Source organism: Pleurodeles waltl, chromosome 3_1, assembly GCF_031143425.1.
Source record: "Pleurodeles waltl isolate 20211129_DDA chromosome 3_1, aPleWal1.hap1.20221129, whole genome shotgun sequence".
NCBI classification, from domain to species: Eukaryota; Metazoa; Chordata; class Amphibia; order Caudata; family Salamandridae; genus Pleurodeles; species Pleurodeles waltl.
Genome location: NC_090440.1, coordinates 973,324,294 through 973,338,018, shown reverse-complemented (window position 1 = coordinate 973,338,018; position 13,725 = coordinate 973,324,294). Strand labels below are relative to the sequence as shown.

General features: G+C 42.7%; 1 protein-coding gene across 4 annotated transcripts in view; it reads right to left on the bottom strand.

The window, feature by feature from the left end:
- Nucleotides 1-13,725, bottom strand: part of RPS6KA1 (ribosomal protein S6 kinase A1) — a 565,248-nt gene that overhangs the window by 104,469 nt on the left and 447,054 nt on the right. For all 4 annotated transcript variants that reach the window (XM_069224044.1, XM_069224045.1, XM_069224046.1 and 1 more), the window contains 2 exons: nucleotides 11,106-11,264; nucleotides 10,497-10,658 (listed from right to left, as the gene is read on the bottom strand). In XM_069224044.1, the coding sequence (XP_069080145.1) occupies nucleotides 10,497-10,658; nucleotides 11,106-11,264 (321 nt within the window). The remainder of the gene's footprint in view (nucleotides 1-10,496; nucleotides 10,659-11,105; nucleotides 11,265-13,725) is intronic.

The window sequence follows — 13,725 nt, the reverse complement described above, 5'->3', positions numbered from 1 at the left end:
CGCAAGGGCCTCTAATCGGACTTTCACCAGCAGGTCCACTCTCGGTACATTGTGTGCCTCTTGAATCCACATTGGGCTCAGCACTGGCTTTGGTGTATTTTTTAGTTCTGGCATCACCCCATGGGCCGGTTCCCTTCACATTGAAGCCCATTGTGTTATTGGACTCAGGGCACAATCCACCACGACCTGGAACGAGACCGCATTAAGCTCCAACTGGAAAGCAGCCTACAGCCAATCCTTCAGATTCTGACACCTTGCCCTGACTACCATGTAGGGCCCAAACTTTGCACAATCTTTTTGACACTGATCCTGAAAATTATGATGAAGGGGTTGAATATATCCCACAATAAGACGAGAAAAACTGGTATAATGAACTCCAGGATGCCAGTGGTCTGCATACTTCTCTAGATACTGGCTTTGTGTCGCCCTCACCCAATCCCTCACCTGTCCTGCAACTGCACAAAACACCTCATTTGTGGTTTTGAAAAGGGCGGTAGAATTCTTAGACCTACAGCTCCCCACTATGGAGGTAAGGATAAATGTTTTGACTTGGGTACTTCCCTCCACAGCCTCTACTGCCATTTAATGAGGCCCTCACGGATAACCCTCTTGGACACTAGGGTAAACTTGTGTTATGACCCATCTGCTAATAGGCAGGTCACTCATTGCCACTGTACTCTATTGTTCGAACTTTCACTCTTTCACAACATCTGATGCCAAAGAGTTTGGTAGTACAGTCGTCCACCAATAAAGTCAATTGAGATGCCTTCAATACCACCCCACCTGATTGCAAGTCAATAAAAATTGACATCTGGCAGGCAGATTTTCTCCTCTACACGTCTTGCTCGGAGGTCAGTGAATGCCAGCTGTCTTAACTGCTAGTCCCATGCCCTGTAGGACACGGTGACTCAAGTTTTACCAGCTTTTCCGGACGACCTTTGGGCGTTCCTCACCCACTGTTCAGGATGGTTGAGATGCTGTGACACGTCATGGTTTGGACATAACCAAATGCTTAGGGTGAGCAACAGGTGCCTGTGCTGGATGAGGTCCACTGGCTTCTCCAAAATCGTTATCCCCAAAAACTGGTATCCCCCAACCTCCGAAGGTTTGTTGGGACCACCACCATCACTTTCCTGAACACCCATGGGCACTGGTAAGGACAAAGGGGAGCACAACACACTGAAAATGCTCCTAACTGACCTTGAACCGCAGGTACTGTCTGTGGGGCTGTAGACCGCTACATGAAAGTATGGACAATGCAGGCATCATTTCACCCATGTCCAGGGCAGAAGGAAATGGACCAATGTGATTTTTAAAAATTTATCCTTCCTTAGAAAGGCATTTAAAGAGCAAAGATCTGAAATAGGACGTAGGCTTTCATCCTTCAGCTTGAAGAAATCGTGGGAGTAACAGCCAGTCCCTCTGGTCAGAACAGCCTGCATCTCCTGCAACAGGATAAAAACAGCTCTGCCATGGGTGGGAGCTGAAGCAGGACAAAAAGCAAGGGGGTAGATGGAGCCCCAAGTTTCTGTATGAAGCCCCCATCTGTTGGATGTAAAAGCTGTCCACATTTGAATGATATGTCTGATCTTGTGTCCCACAGGGAGGTTGTGTGTCACTAAGGGCAAACTCAAGTGATTTGAATGCTGATGCTGCAGTGAGAAGATCTGTGCCCCTGGGGACCTGGATGCTGCCTGCTTGATCCCTGTCAAAACTGCGTTGACTGTTGCAGGAGACCCTGGCATTACCTGTATGTCAAACCTCATTAGCAGCCCTGAAAGCATCAACATTTTTGAGGAAATGGACTTTGAGGGGTCAAAAGAACTGAAAAAATGTGCCATGGCCTGGCTCTCCTTAAAGCATGCCAAGGTAGAATCAACCTTTTCAACACATATTCAGGTTCCGCTAAAAGGCATATCTAGAAGGGCTGCCTGAAAATCTCTCTAAAAGCCTGCAGAACTCATCCATGCATGGACATGCAGCACCACACTAGTGGTAACTGCTCGTCCCAAGTAATCAGTGGCATTGAGACAAAAACGAATTATGATATTTGGCCACATCATGAACATACTGAATCGTATGAGCCAGGCATGCAGAACCCCCTCTAGGACCATTGGCAAGATCCCACTCATCATGCCCCAAGAGGGCATGTTTGTTACTTCTGAGTAGGCGACTGATACTGACCGATGGTAAGGCTAGACTAGCAGACCAGAATGTAAGACTTATTTTTTTTTTTTAATGTAGTAAGGGTTTAGATGGGACCTGTCCAGGATGCAAAACGTCTGTCAGTAGATTGGTTTTAACTTCCACACAGGGAAGCTGTAGGTACAAAATCCCAACTGCACATCTAATCACCACAGCAAAGGAAGCCCTTTCCTCAGTCTGGGAGGAGGGTGCGGAAGGTATGGGAGTGATTATCAACCCAGTAAAAGGGGGCCTCGAAGGTCCAGGTTGTCATCATAATGTGAGGTAAATTCATCCCCATCTTCTTCATTGACATCCCCACATGGGGGCTGGCTTTGACTGGAATTGAAGCCAAAAGAAACTGATGAGGCACCTGAAGGTAGCTCTGCGGTAGCAGCAGTATCTGTCAGAGTCTGAGTGTATGGGGACAAGGTACGTCCGGGAGAATTTAAGATGTGACCTCAGCTGAGGATGAGACGAGTTTGGCTCAGAGCTGGACATCAGTATCTGCAAATGGTTGTATTCTGGCACCAGTGGTGTCTGGGCCGGCATGGAGGTTGAAGGGACAGATGAAGCTTGTGGAGCTGGAGTGGAAGTCTACACTTAAGTTGTTAAGGAGTTGGAGGTGGGTTCAAGAGGCACAGAAAAGCAGAGGATGGACCTGCTGACAGTAACCAGTTGAAGGCCCCGGTTGAACCTTGGATAAAAATGCCAGAGATGTGCAACCGGTATGCTGCAACGTTGCTGATGAACTTGAGGTGCATCAGAGCCAATAACGGAATAGGTTCCTTGATGGGAAATTGGAAGTGTGACAGAGTGTCACCTTTATGCTCTTAAAACTTTTTTTGAGAATAAAAAATGTTGTATTGTTGACAAGTCACACTTGCCTTCTTGTGCTTCCATTTTGACTTGCCAGAAGACTTTGACCTGCAAAGAGGATGACTGAGTGGGCCGTGCACGGTAACTATCGATGTTCATTGACTTACAGCTTTGCTTCACAGTTCTGGATCATCTCTGGGTTTATGAGGGTACTTTACTTACATAACTTGGAGACATGTCCTGAGCACAAAGACTTAAGACACGCTTGGTGCAGGTTTTTCACCAACGTCTGCTTGTACAGTCGCAATAAAGCTGAAGTAGTAGTTTTGGGTGGCAATAATATTACGTTGCACACTCGTTTTATGATTTTTGGAGAGAAAAATATGTCAATCTGACAAGAAAATTGGGAGCTCACTGTTCAAGGGAGGAGAAAAAAAAAGTAACTGGTGCAGGGGTTGTGTCTGTATGCAGCTCCGGTCCTGGATTTCGAGGGTGGAACAAGGTCAAAGTGGAGCCACACATCACTACCACCCAAGTTCAGGGAGCACTGCTGTAAAAAAATTCTGGATCCAGCCTTGTGCCAGGGGATTATTTTGAAGGTGAGGAATCGGCGGTTAGGAATATCCATCATAAATTTTTTTTTTTTTTTTACTGAAGGCCATTATGGCTCTTTGCTGAAGTCCTCACTTATGGTGGAAAAGTCTTGGCAGGTTCTACTGCTTGCAGTGATACTAAGTTCAAAAGCAATCGAAAAGCAAGGTACCTGTAGGGAGGAGTGGCATATTCCCCTTTTACCTTCAAACGCATTGAGATCCACCGTAGTGTGGACCTAAAAGTAAAACAAGGCGATGGTAAAGAGGGGGCAAAAGGAGTGAGAATGGAGACAAAGCCGGAGTCCATGGTTTCTCTGTGTATGAGCCCATGCAAACTGAGAAGAATCTCAGCAGAATTTTAGAACTCAAACTACTATTGGAGTAGACAATGGTGTTGATATGATGATTCTCCAATGGTCTTTGGTAAGAGTATTTGATGACTGCCTGTTGTGCATTGAGGCCTGTATATTGTAGACGCCATGCTTTTGGTCAAGGTGAGCGTCTGGAGGTATGGGCTTAAGGACTCTAATTGCTCCTTTCTTAATATCTGTGTGTAGGGCCAAGTGATGCAAGTTAAAGTATCAAAGGTGTCATGGTCTAAGGGGTTAATGGTGGTCGTGAATCATGAGTACTAAAACATTTTACCAGGTGCCAAAAAGTTTGTTTTGGTCTGTGGTGTGACCAGGGGCCACAGAGTACATTCAGCAGGGAGGAGGCTATATAAGGTAAGAACAGGGGTAACAAAGCATGTATATCTAATGGCTGAATTGCACAATGTGAAACGAGACAACCTGGGCTCAATCCTGGATTCCCGACTTGACCAAATTGTGTGATCCTAGGGAATTGTTTAATTTCAATTACAATCTCTTTTCTTCATTATCGCATATAAAAGGACCTAGAAATAAATGACTTCAGGATGAGTGCTGTAGAAAACCTTCTCTTGTGTTTGATTTAATAACCTACAATGTTCTCCATGTATAATAGCAACCCAGGCCACCCAGTGGGTGCATTTAACAACTGACTTACCTCTTCGTTCACTATTGGGATTGTCAGGGTGGGAGAAAACCATGAACGTTTCTAAATTCCAGTTTTACTTCTTAATGCTCTGATATAATCTGATGTACAAAGGTGAAACGCTTTTGCATGTTAATGAAATGCACTTTTTGAATTTTGAGGAGACTTAATTGTATTTTTGCACGTTTGGTGAAATAAATTGAGGTGTTCCTAAAGTAAAGTGGTGCAGGACATGTTAGTTACTTCTTTTCTTTAACTTCAGTTACCTTGTAAAAAAAAAAGGCTTTGCATTTTATTTAACACATTTCTGAATGAATGTTGAGTCAAATAAGCAGCAGCCCAGTGTCCTGGGGGCTGCATGTAAATATCAGGAGGGCCTCATGCAGCCCGTGTGCCACACTGAGTTTCGTCACCATAGACAGTTTTAAAAGAGTTGATCATCCCTTCACTGAATAAATTTCATAATTTGAAATGTACCTGGCCGATTCATAGATAGAAGTAGGAGTTGCCAAATATTATGTGGCATATGTGGAGATGGGAAGGTGGTCAGACCTGCTCTAGAGACCAGTCAGTTCCACATATCCAACACGGATTGTGTAACCAGGGACATGTATAGGTTTCTGCCACATTTGGATTTTGGGATGCAAAGGGTTTTACCCATTGGGTGGATGTCTAAGTTCTGGTCTATGAAGCACCAAAATTTAATGTCTTGTCACTCCATATAACATATCTGAGAGGGCTGGAAGTAGTGAATAGGATGGCCACCCCAAATCCTAATTGAGCTGGGCATTTTGTGGGTTGATCCAACTTAGCCTGTGCTTTTTCTCAGACCAGATACCCAAGTTGTGTATTTCTTGGAGCTAGGCAATCTCCTTTTTAAGGCATGGAAAGGCCTAGAAAATGCACAGGATGTTCTGAGGAATACCTTCTTGAAGGGGGGCATTTGACAGATCTAGGAGAGTGTATATTCGCTAAGAAGCGAGGCTTGTCTTAATTTGCAGCAGGAGAGTTGTGAAGATGTTCATAACAGTCAGATTAAGGGAGATTAAGATTTTAATGGTGAGATACTGCATGCCCTGTGTTGGCCAACTGGTGGACGGCATGGATTGTAGTTGGGCAGTCACAGTGTGGCCACCTACCAAAACTAGACAATGAGATTAGTTATGATTTATTTAGAACTTTGTTATTTCCTGGTATACTTCTAGTTCTGGGATCAATGCATTTAGGAATTTACTTGGCAATTCTAAGATATTAAGATATCGCCTGCGAGTGCTGTTGGGTTTAAAGGTGTTGAGACAAAGACTGATTCGCTTAATTCAGGAGTTCTTCCTAATCTTTTGTAGGAGAGCACAAAAAGTAAATCTGAGAGTGGGCAACCATGAAACATCCCTCATGAATGTTAATGCACCGAGTATGGAACATTCATTATGACACTGGCCCAGGACGTATTGTAATTGAATGCTAACCAACTAAGAACTAAGTTCACAAATTCAAACGTCCATCATGTCCCAGTTCGCACTTTTTCTGCATCGAGTGACAAGGGTACACCTTTTCTGTCACACTTCCTTGCTATCATGATTAGGTGAATGGCTGCCTTTTGTAGTCACTGACATTGCACCCCACAAGTCTGGCAGATCTTAGTCCATCAGTGAAGGCATCATTGTATCTAGTCCATTACTAAAAATATGCATGAAGATTTAAGTCTATGTTCAGGAATGATACTGGATGATGGAAGGTGAAGTGGGTGAGGTATTTGCCAGTTTTAGCCATCAAGGAGATCGTTGATTCAATCAGTGTGTGTTACACCCTGGGAATTACTTAATGAATCTGAATACATTTATCAAGATTGGAATAAGTTGGGACATAGGTGAAAATAGTTTTGCAGAAAGAGGGGGAGAAGCCACCTGGATCTTAAGCCTTTTTTAAGCTTCTGATCACTCTCAACATTTCCTCTTTAAATATTGGCTTGTCCAGTCCCTCAGCATCCCACTCTGTAAGCTGGGACAAAGACACAGACCCCAAATAAGTGCATCTAGCCTGGAGGTTTGAGGAGTCAAGTAATATAGCCATTGTTAAAAGTCCTGAAATGCATGCAACTTCCCCTCCTGAGATCCTGTAGAACCTCCCTTTTCACCGTGGATCACCTCTAATGTAACTCAGTACCTGATGTGCTGATGATTTATTCACCAGGAGTCTACTGACTATTTCCCATCAAGGAAGCACAGCCCCAGTCTAGTTAACAAGTAACTGCTCTTATTTTTTTTATCTATGTTGCATATCTGACATTTCTCTTTTGTCAGCCTCCAGTTCTTCTCCCTTCTTCAGAAGCGCTGGATTTATTTCCCCCTGTATTTCCCCGTACTTCCCTGCATTATTGAGTTAGCTTCTCAAGCAGTGCCAACTTCATAAGTGTGAGACATGTGCCCCCCTGAATCATTGAACCTCAAAAACATTGCTTTTAAAGCATCCCAAGCACCTCTCACATCCACCTCCTGGATTTCTCAATCACATTGTGGACTACTTGGTCCTTTAAAAGGCAATCGTTTAGAGCCCGCTGTCCTTTAGTTTTCACACCTCCAGAGGTCCCGTCAGGAAATAATCACCAGTGAGTAATGATAAAACTAGGAGCCAAATGTACTATCTCATTTTTTTGTCACAAACCCAGCAATTTGGTGAATTGCAGGGTTTGAGTCAAGAGAATGTGTTTTTTGAATGTACTAAAAACCATTTAATGATTTTGCTAACATGTAACTGAATCGCTAAATGGGTTTAAGAAATCATAAAACCTGCTATTTGGAAGAGTATGTGAGGGCATCGCTTATAATTAGAAGTTCATTATATTAGGCATTAATGTTTGGAGAATGAAATGCAGGCACAAACCATTCATATTTTACCAACACCTCAGTGGATTTGGTAAACCATTTAAAAATCGGAAGGCCTTTGTGAATGATCCAAAAAAACATGTTTAGGTGTAGTCAGTGATCAACGGGACCACTGTCTACTCTTAAAAAATATTTTTACAATTTTTTTCTTTTTTTTTGTAAATACATCCCATTTTCCTTACAGAAAAAGTGGTGGAGTAAAAATATTAAAAAAAAAAAAAAAAAAAAGATTGCTTTATTTAAAAGCATTTGGACAAGGTGGTCTGTTGAACCCAGTGGGCCACCATCACTGTAATAGGAGAGGATTTTAGGGTGTCTCAATTTCCAACCCACTGCATTAATATTCATTGCGAGTCACTGCAGTTCGGTATTTTGTAAACCAATCTATTAGTACATAAGTCGGATCCCAAATACAGTTAAATTCTCTACAAGTTGGTGCACGCATTGCAACACCTTTTAGTGAATCCAGTGTATGTACATTTGGCCCCATGTCTGCAGACTCTGATCAGCTTGCGCTACTCAATTCAGTAATCATCGGTCTATCTTGAATTAGTATACTCTCACACGTCTTCTGTGCTGCTGAGAAATGGATGTGATCTATTGCAAAGGAGTGATGGTATTATGGCATGTCCACCAATCCAAGGACCTTTGCCACACTTTCCCTTCAGTCACAAATTTGTATGTGCTGTCTGGGCTGTCATTTAGTGCATGCATCACCAGGCTGAAATCACTTTTAAGTAAGGGATCCATGGTGAACTTGTAACTCGTGTTGATTGTTTCAGAAACTTCACTACTCATAATTTAGAGTGAATACAGTGGCCAATGAGATTGGTAGACCCTCCCACGGGACACTCACCGCCCTGCCTTATTGGTTATAGTGGGAAGCTCCAGAGTTAAGCACTTGGTGGTTCTGCCAGGATCCCGGCCCTAGCTGTCAATGAGTGCAGAAGCAACATACTGCTTAGAGCAGAGTCCCAATTCTAAACCGGTCTGCATGGGGAGGTTTATCTCCTCAAGGAAATAGACTTCTGCCTTCATGAGGTGTGGTTCCTGAAGTATAATTACATTTTTAATGAGATTGCTTATGTCTTAGACATTATATGTGATGTCAATTTCTTTAGAGCTTCAGATGTTATGTGGGATGACTGTGCCCGGACTGGTTGATTGCTAGTTTCTACATGGGTGCCAAATAGATGTTGCTTCCAGTCTTGTGAACAGGTCCCTGTTGGAGTAAATCCTTGATGTCCTTTTCCCCTCTCCCGTCAGTCATGTTTCTGTAAGATGGTCAAGTATGGTTTCAGTGGTTTGGCTGTAATTGCTATCCTTCCTATTGGTGCTTGCTATCCTTCATGGCTGATGCTATTCTGCTTAGAAAGCCATCACAACCACCCTTCTCTTCGTCTGCCTCTTCGGATGTGGATCCACAAACCAATCCTGCTGTAGGGAGGGTACAGCAGGAGAACATCGTGACTATACCCCGAACCCCTTCCTCTTCCTTATGATGAGGGCAGGAGGAACAGCACACTTTGCTGTAACAGTGTGTGAGCTGGACTCACCTGTCCCATCACTCTGTACCATCCAACCTGTGTGCCTTATATTGAAGAGGGTTAGGTCCAACTATGCTCTCCTCTTAGTACCTCAGCCTACTGGTGGGCACCAACAGGACTGACTATGTACACACCTGTGAGCACCCTGTTGTGCCACCTCAGCCCAGGTCCCTGTGTATACCTTTGTCATACGTCAGGGAGGCACCTTTCTCTGTGTGGCGTCGCAGCGCTTTTGGAGCAGGTGTTTATGTTTCACTTTTCCTTTTCTGGACATGTGACCTCCAGGTACTCTGGACCTTAGGGTCCATACATTCAAGTCAGCATCTTGTCTAGCCCCCTCAACCCCCCTAAAAGATACAGAGGCAGATCAATGTTCCCTTGCTAACATCGGTGCTGCTGCTGCTCTCCTGGATGGCCGGCCCCCTTTCTTCCTGCCACTACCCAGGACTCCCAGGGTCTCTCCTGACTCTGTGGGACTCACTGATGCTGCAGTGCTGATTATCAGCACAAGGAAGTAACCATCTCAGTTTGCTCAGTGCTGCTTTCTCCTCTAGTCTTAGCCGTTGTTACTGTGGGACCCTCTTGGTTGAATTGGATCACCAGCCAGTCTACCATATCCTCACAGCAATTCAAGCGCCACAAGGGACACTTGGCTCACACCTATCGGCAGCAATTCTTGGATTCAAGGCAAATCAGTTTCCCGCCATCTTGTGTGTTTGGCAACACACCCCGCCTATAAGTTTGAACTGAATAAAAACTGGAATAAAAAATTAGTGATTATGAAATTGGTAACGCTTAGTTAGAAATGGTACATTCAAGAAAAGGCTTTTGGGGATTCATTTAGCAGTACAACAACAAAAGATCACTATGTGCTGGAATACTGACAAAATGTAATATGCAAAAATATAAGCCAATAACATTTTTAAACTGTCAAATTACTATTGGAAAATCTTAAAACAAGTTATGGGACTGAACCAAGATTTGATATTTCTGGGAAGATTGTACAAAGATTACGTTTTGTGATCACAGGTCAGATTCCAATATTTTAGCACAAAAATTGCCACATTAAGCAGCAATAGTAATAGTCCACTGCTAGGCAAGCTTCCTCCCACCACCTAAGACCAAGTTAGATGCCTTTAACTTCATTACCTAGCACTGAAAGAGGAGATGTGACCTTCAGAAAGTGGTGACCAAACAGCAGTAGCCTTTAATAGTAGGCTTTAATGTCTCCACCAAGAAAAGGAGGCACATGCTCACATACTGACAAATCAGCAGGGGACCACCTTATGCTCTATAAACAGTGGTCTATGTCATCTTGTCGAGCAAGTGGTGAACTTCAACACCTATTTAACTTTAGTGACAGTAATCCCACCCATCCAGTGACAGAAAAGAAGATCACTTCTCCCAACTGCTGACCGACAAAGTGCTGCTTTAAATATGCCTCATGAACACATTACCTCTGGAGCTACAAAATTGGCTGTATAACATGGAGTCATCAGGAGGCCATTCTCGGCCCGAAGTTGTTTTGCAAATCCAAAGTCACAGATCCGGATAGACTCTGGGTTTCCAGACATGTCAACATAGAGGATGTTACTGGGTTTCAGGTCCCTGTGCACCACCTGAAAAAAAAAAAAAAAAGGACTTTGGAAACATCCCAAAAGTGTAGTTTATAGAAGAGTTGTAAACAATGGGAAACCTGCGTTTTCTGACCTCAGCTTACAGTAATGACTGAAATCAGCTCAATGCCTATGATGCCATCAGCACCATATGCTCAGTCTTTGAATATACACAGTCTATGCCCACCACAATCCCTCTACATATGCACAACTTATATAATAAAATAGCAACACGACCGCCCACAAGCTCCCACCTTCTTAGTTCTCTAGCCTCAGTACAGGCTAGTCTAGTTGTCAGACCAGTGACTCCTGCAAATCCCATGTGCCTCTGCACACACCTCCGCTAATGTAATATATGACATTAGTAATTTCTATAAAATGTCACCTACTCTTTCTGTAATTGAAGAGCACAAAAGAATTTGCAGTTGTTCTTATGGCCAACCAACTCACCCCCTGAGAGTGCAGGTAATCCACTGTCAGACAGATGGTGTGTAGTACGTCACTGGCCTCCCGCTCGGAGAAACATTTCTGCTGCAGAATCTTATCTAACAGCTCTCCTCCTCTCATCAACTCCGTCACCAGATGGACATTCTTCCCTTCATCGTAAACCTGGGAAGGAAATAAATATTTGCAGCAACCTCAGTAATTAGAATCTCACACACCCAGTGTCAGAGATACATATGCAAAACAAATGTATGCGAAATCTGAGTCAATGGCTGCAGAGCAAGGAATGGCCTACTTTGAAAATCCATGCTGTGCAGTGACAGTTAAGGATTCATATGGTGTTTATAAACCTGCCATTCCGTAATTGTTAAATACAATGCAAGAACATTTTGAAAAAATAACCCTTTGTGGTTGAGGTAATGATATTTAAATTACACTGAGACATTTGATCAGAAAGAAAATCACGTCTTGATCCAGTATTATTTGTGAAACCTTTTTACTGAACTATGGCATCGTAATGCTATTTGTATTCAACCCTCAGCTCCATCTTGACCACTGACTCCATTTTGTCCTTAGCTTCTCACAGCGTCTCATTGGTGGTGCAGGTATTTTTTCGCAAACAGCTTGTGCAACGCTTTTTCTTTCTCACTGAATGATGGGTACATAACATGGGGGCGTGAAGAATAAAGGTTATAAGAGTACCAGGCTGAAAATGTTTAGGGGAAGGAAGGGAACAGCTTGGTCTTTTGAAAAAAACACAGTGAGATTTGGCCAATCTCTAGTGTGTTCTTTTCAACACTGACCTGGTACGGCCAGCGTTTGAACAACTTCTTGCCAAATGGGAGGGGGAGTTTCTAGAATTCCTCTGCAGTTTAAAATATATAAGGTAGTGGGAGCTTGGCGGCTGGATAAAGACAGAGCTCATCTGAGTAGGGATGCCTTGCTCAAAACCTAATCCCATTGCAGGTAGTTCTGTCTTTACAGTTGTCTGGGTTCCATGGCCTGATGCTGGCAAACAAAGGGGTGATGTTGATGTTAAGCCCCATGGTAATGCATTTTTCATTATTTTTAGCTTTGCGTTGTGCATGCGTGAATATGTTATATACACATATATTTCATAATCATTGTTGAGTTCTGTGCTCATTATTATTTCACTGTTGTGATTATTTTAAAATTGCACCTATGTTGCTGCCTTTGAAATATAAGCTCACATTATTTTCTCTGTGCATGAGACTTGAGAAGTGCCTTAATAAATTAATTACTCAGACTAAGAGTACAGCATTCTTGGCATTCCTTTTATTTCTTCTCTCAGTCTGAAATAGAGCAGAACAGGCATGAGTTCATCTCAACCTTCATACTCTCTTTCTCCCTTTTCAGGGAGGCTGAATTTTTAATCTGCACCCAACATCAAGCTACAACACCAGTACTCTAAGTAGGTACCTTTTGCTTTAATAGCTTGTATGTGTTACAGGTTTCCATTTTATGAACACAGCAGTAAGGGATACCACCTCAGGCAGGCAAGTTGAAGCACAAATAAGCCACAAACCACTTCTTAAAGATGCCTGCCACACAGAGCAACATGTCTGGCGTTCAATGTAAATATTTAAAAATAGAACACAAACCTTGAAGCATTACCTTCTGAAACCTTAGTTTGAAAAATGAAACAAGTTCAAAAATGTAGATGTTTACCTATGGTGTAGGTTAGTGAGTAGGGTTTGGGTTTAGCCATAACCAACAGTTTACATTTTTTAAAATATCCAGATACAACTCTTTTAAAGTTATTAACCAATCAATACAACATTAATAATCACTCAAGTTGAGGCAACACAATAAATTCACTAATTAACTTAGCATCAATTACAATGAAATACAGAGGGTAAAGTACAGTAGATGAAGCAGCAAATACTCAAGAGATCAATCTGCTCATCGATAAAGTGCAGATTCATACTTAAAGGTCAAGTAAATTTCATATTTAGAAAAGCAAGGCTCATTGTCAAGGCAGTTAAATACACGTACAAAACTATGTGGTCTTCAACCTTTTTAGTAGCAAGAGCTGCTTCTGATCAGTGGAAATCATCAGGAGCTACTGAAGGCTAAACAACTTGCGCATTACCACCAGACACACCTCACGGCAAACTTCCTTGACTTGAAGCCTAATGTTGATATAGCCAGATGCTAATGGTTTGAACAAAATACTTTGACTAGGGGCACTATGACAGGGCTGCCATGTGTGTCAGTGAGAGTGTAGTCTTTGGAGATGTGTGTATATGAATGGGATATTTTTGTATGGGTAACCGAGCCAGTGTAGTATGTACTTGTGGCACAAGGCACACCTTTTGCCATACGTGGCACCGTTACAAGTATAACACGAACATAAAACCATGTGTTTAAATAGGAGAAAGTTAAAGTGCAAAGATAATCATGTGTACTTTTTCTGTGCTTTAAATTTCTCCCATTAAAAAAAAAAGACAGTATTTTTCATATATTATATATGGAAAATGTCCCTTACCCAGTGTACATCTGTTCATGGCATGAAACGCTGCAGATTCACATGCTGTGCATATCCTGCCATCTAGTGTTGGGCTCGGAGTGTCCCTGGATGCTGTGTTGGTTGAGGTGTGCTCCC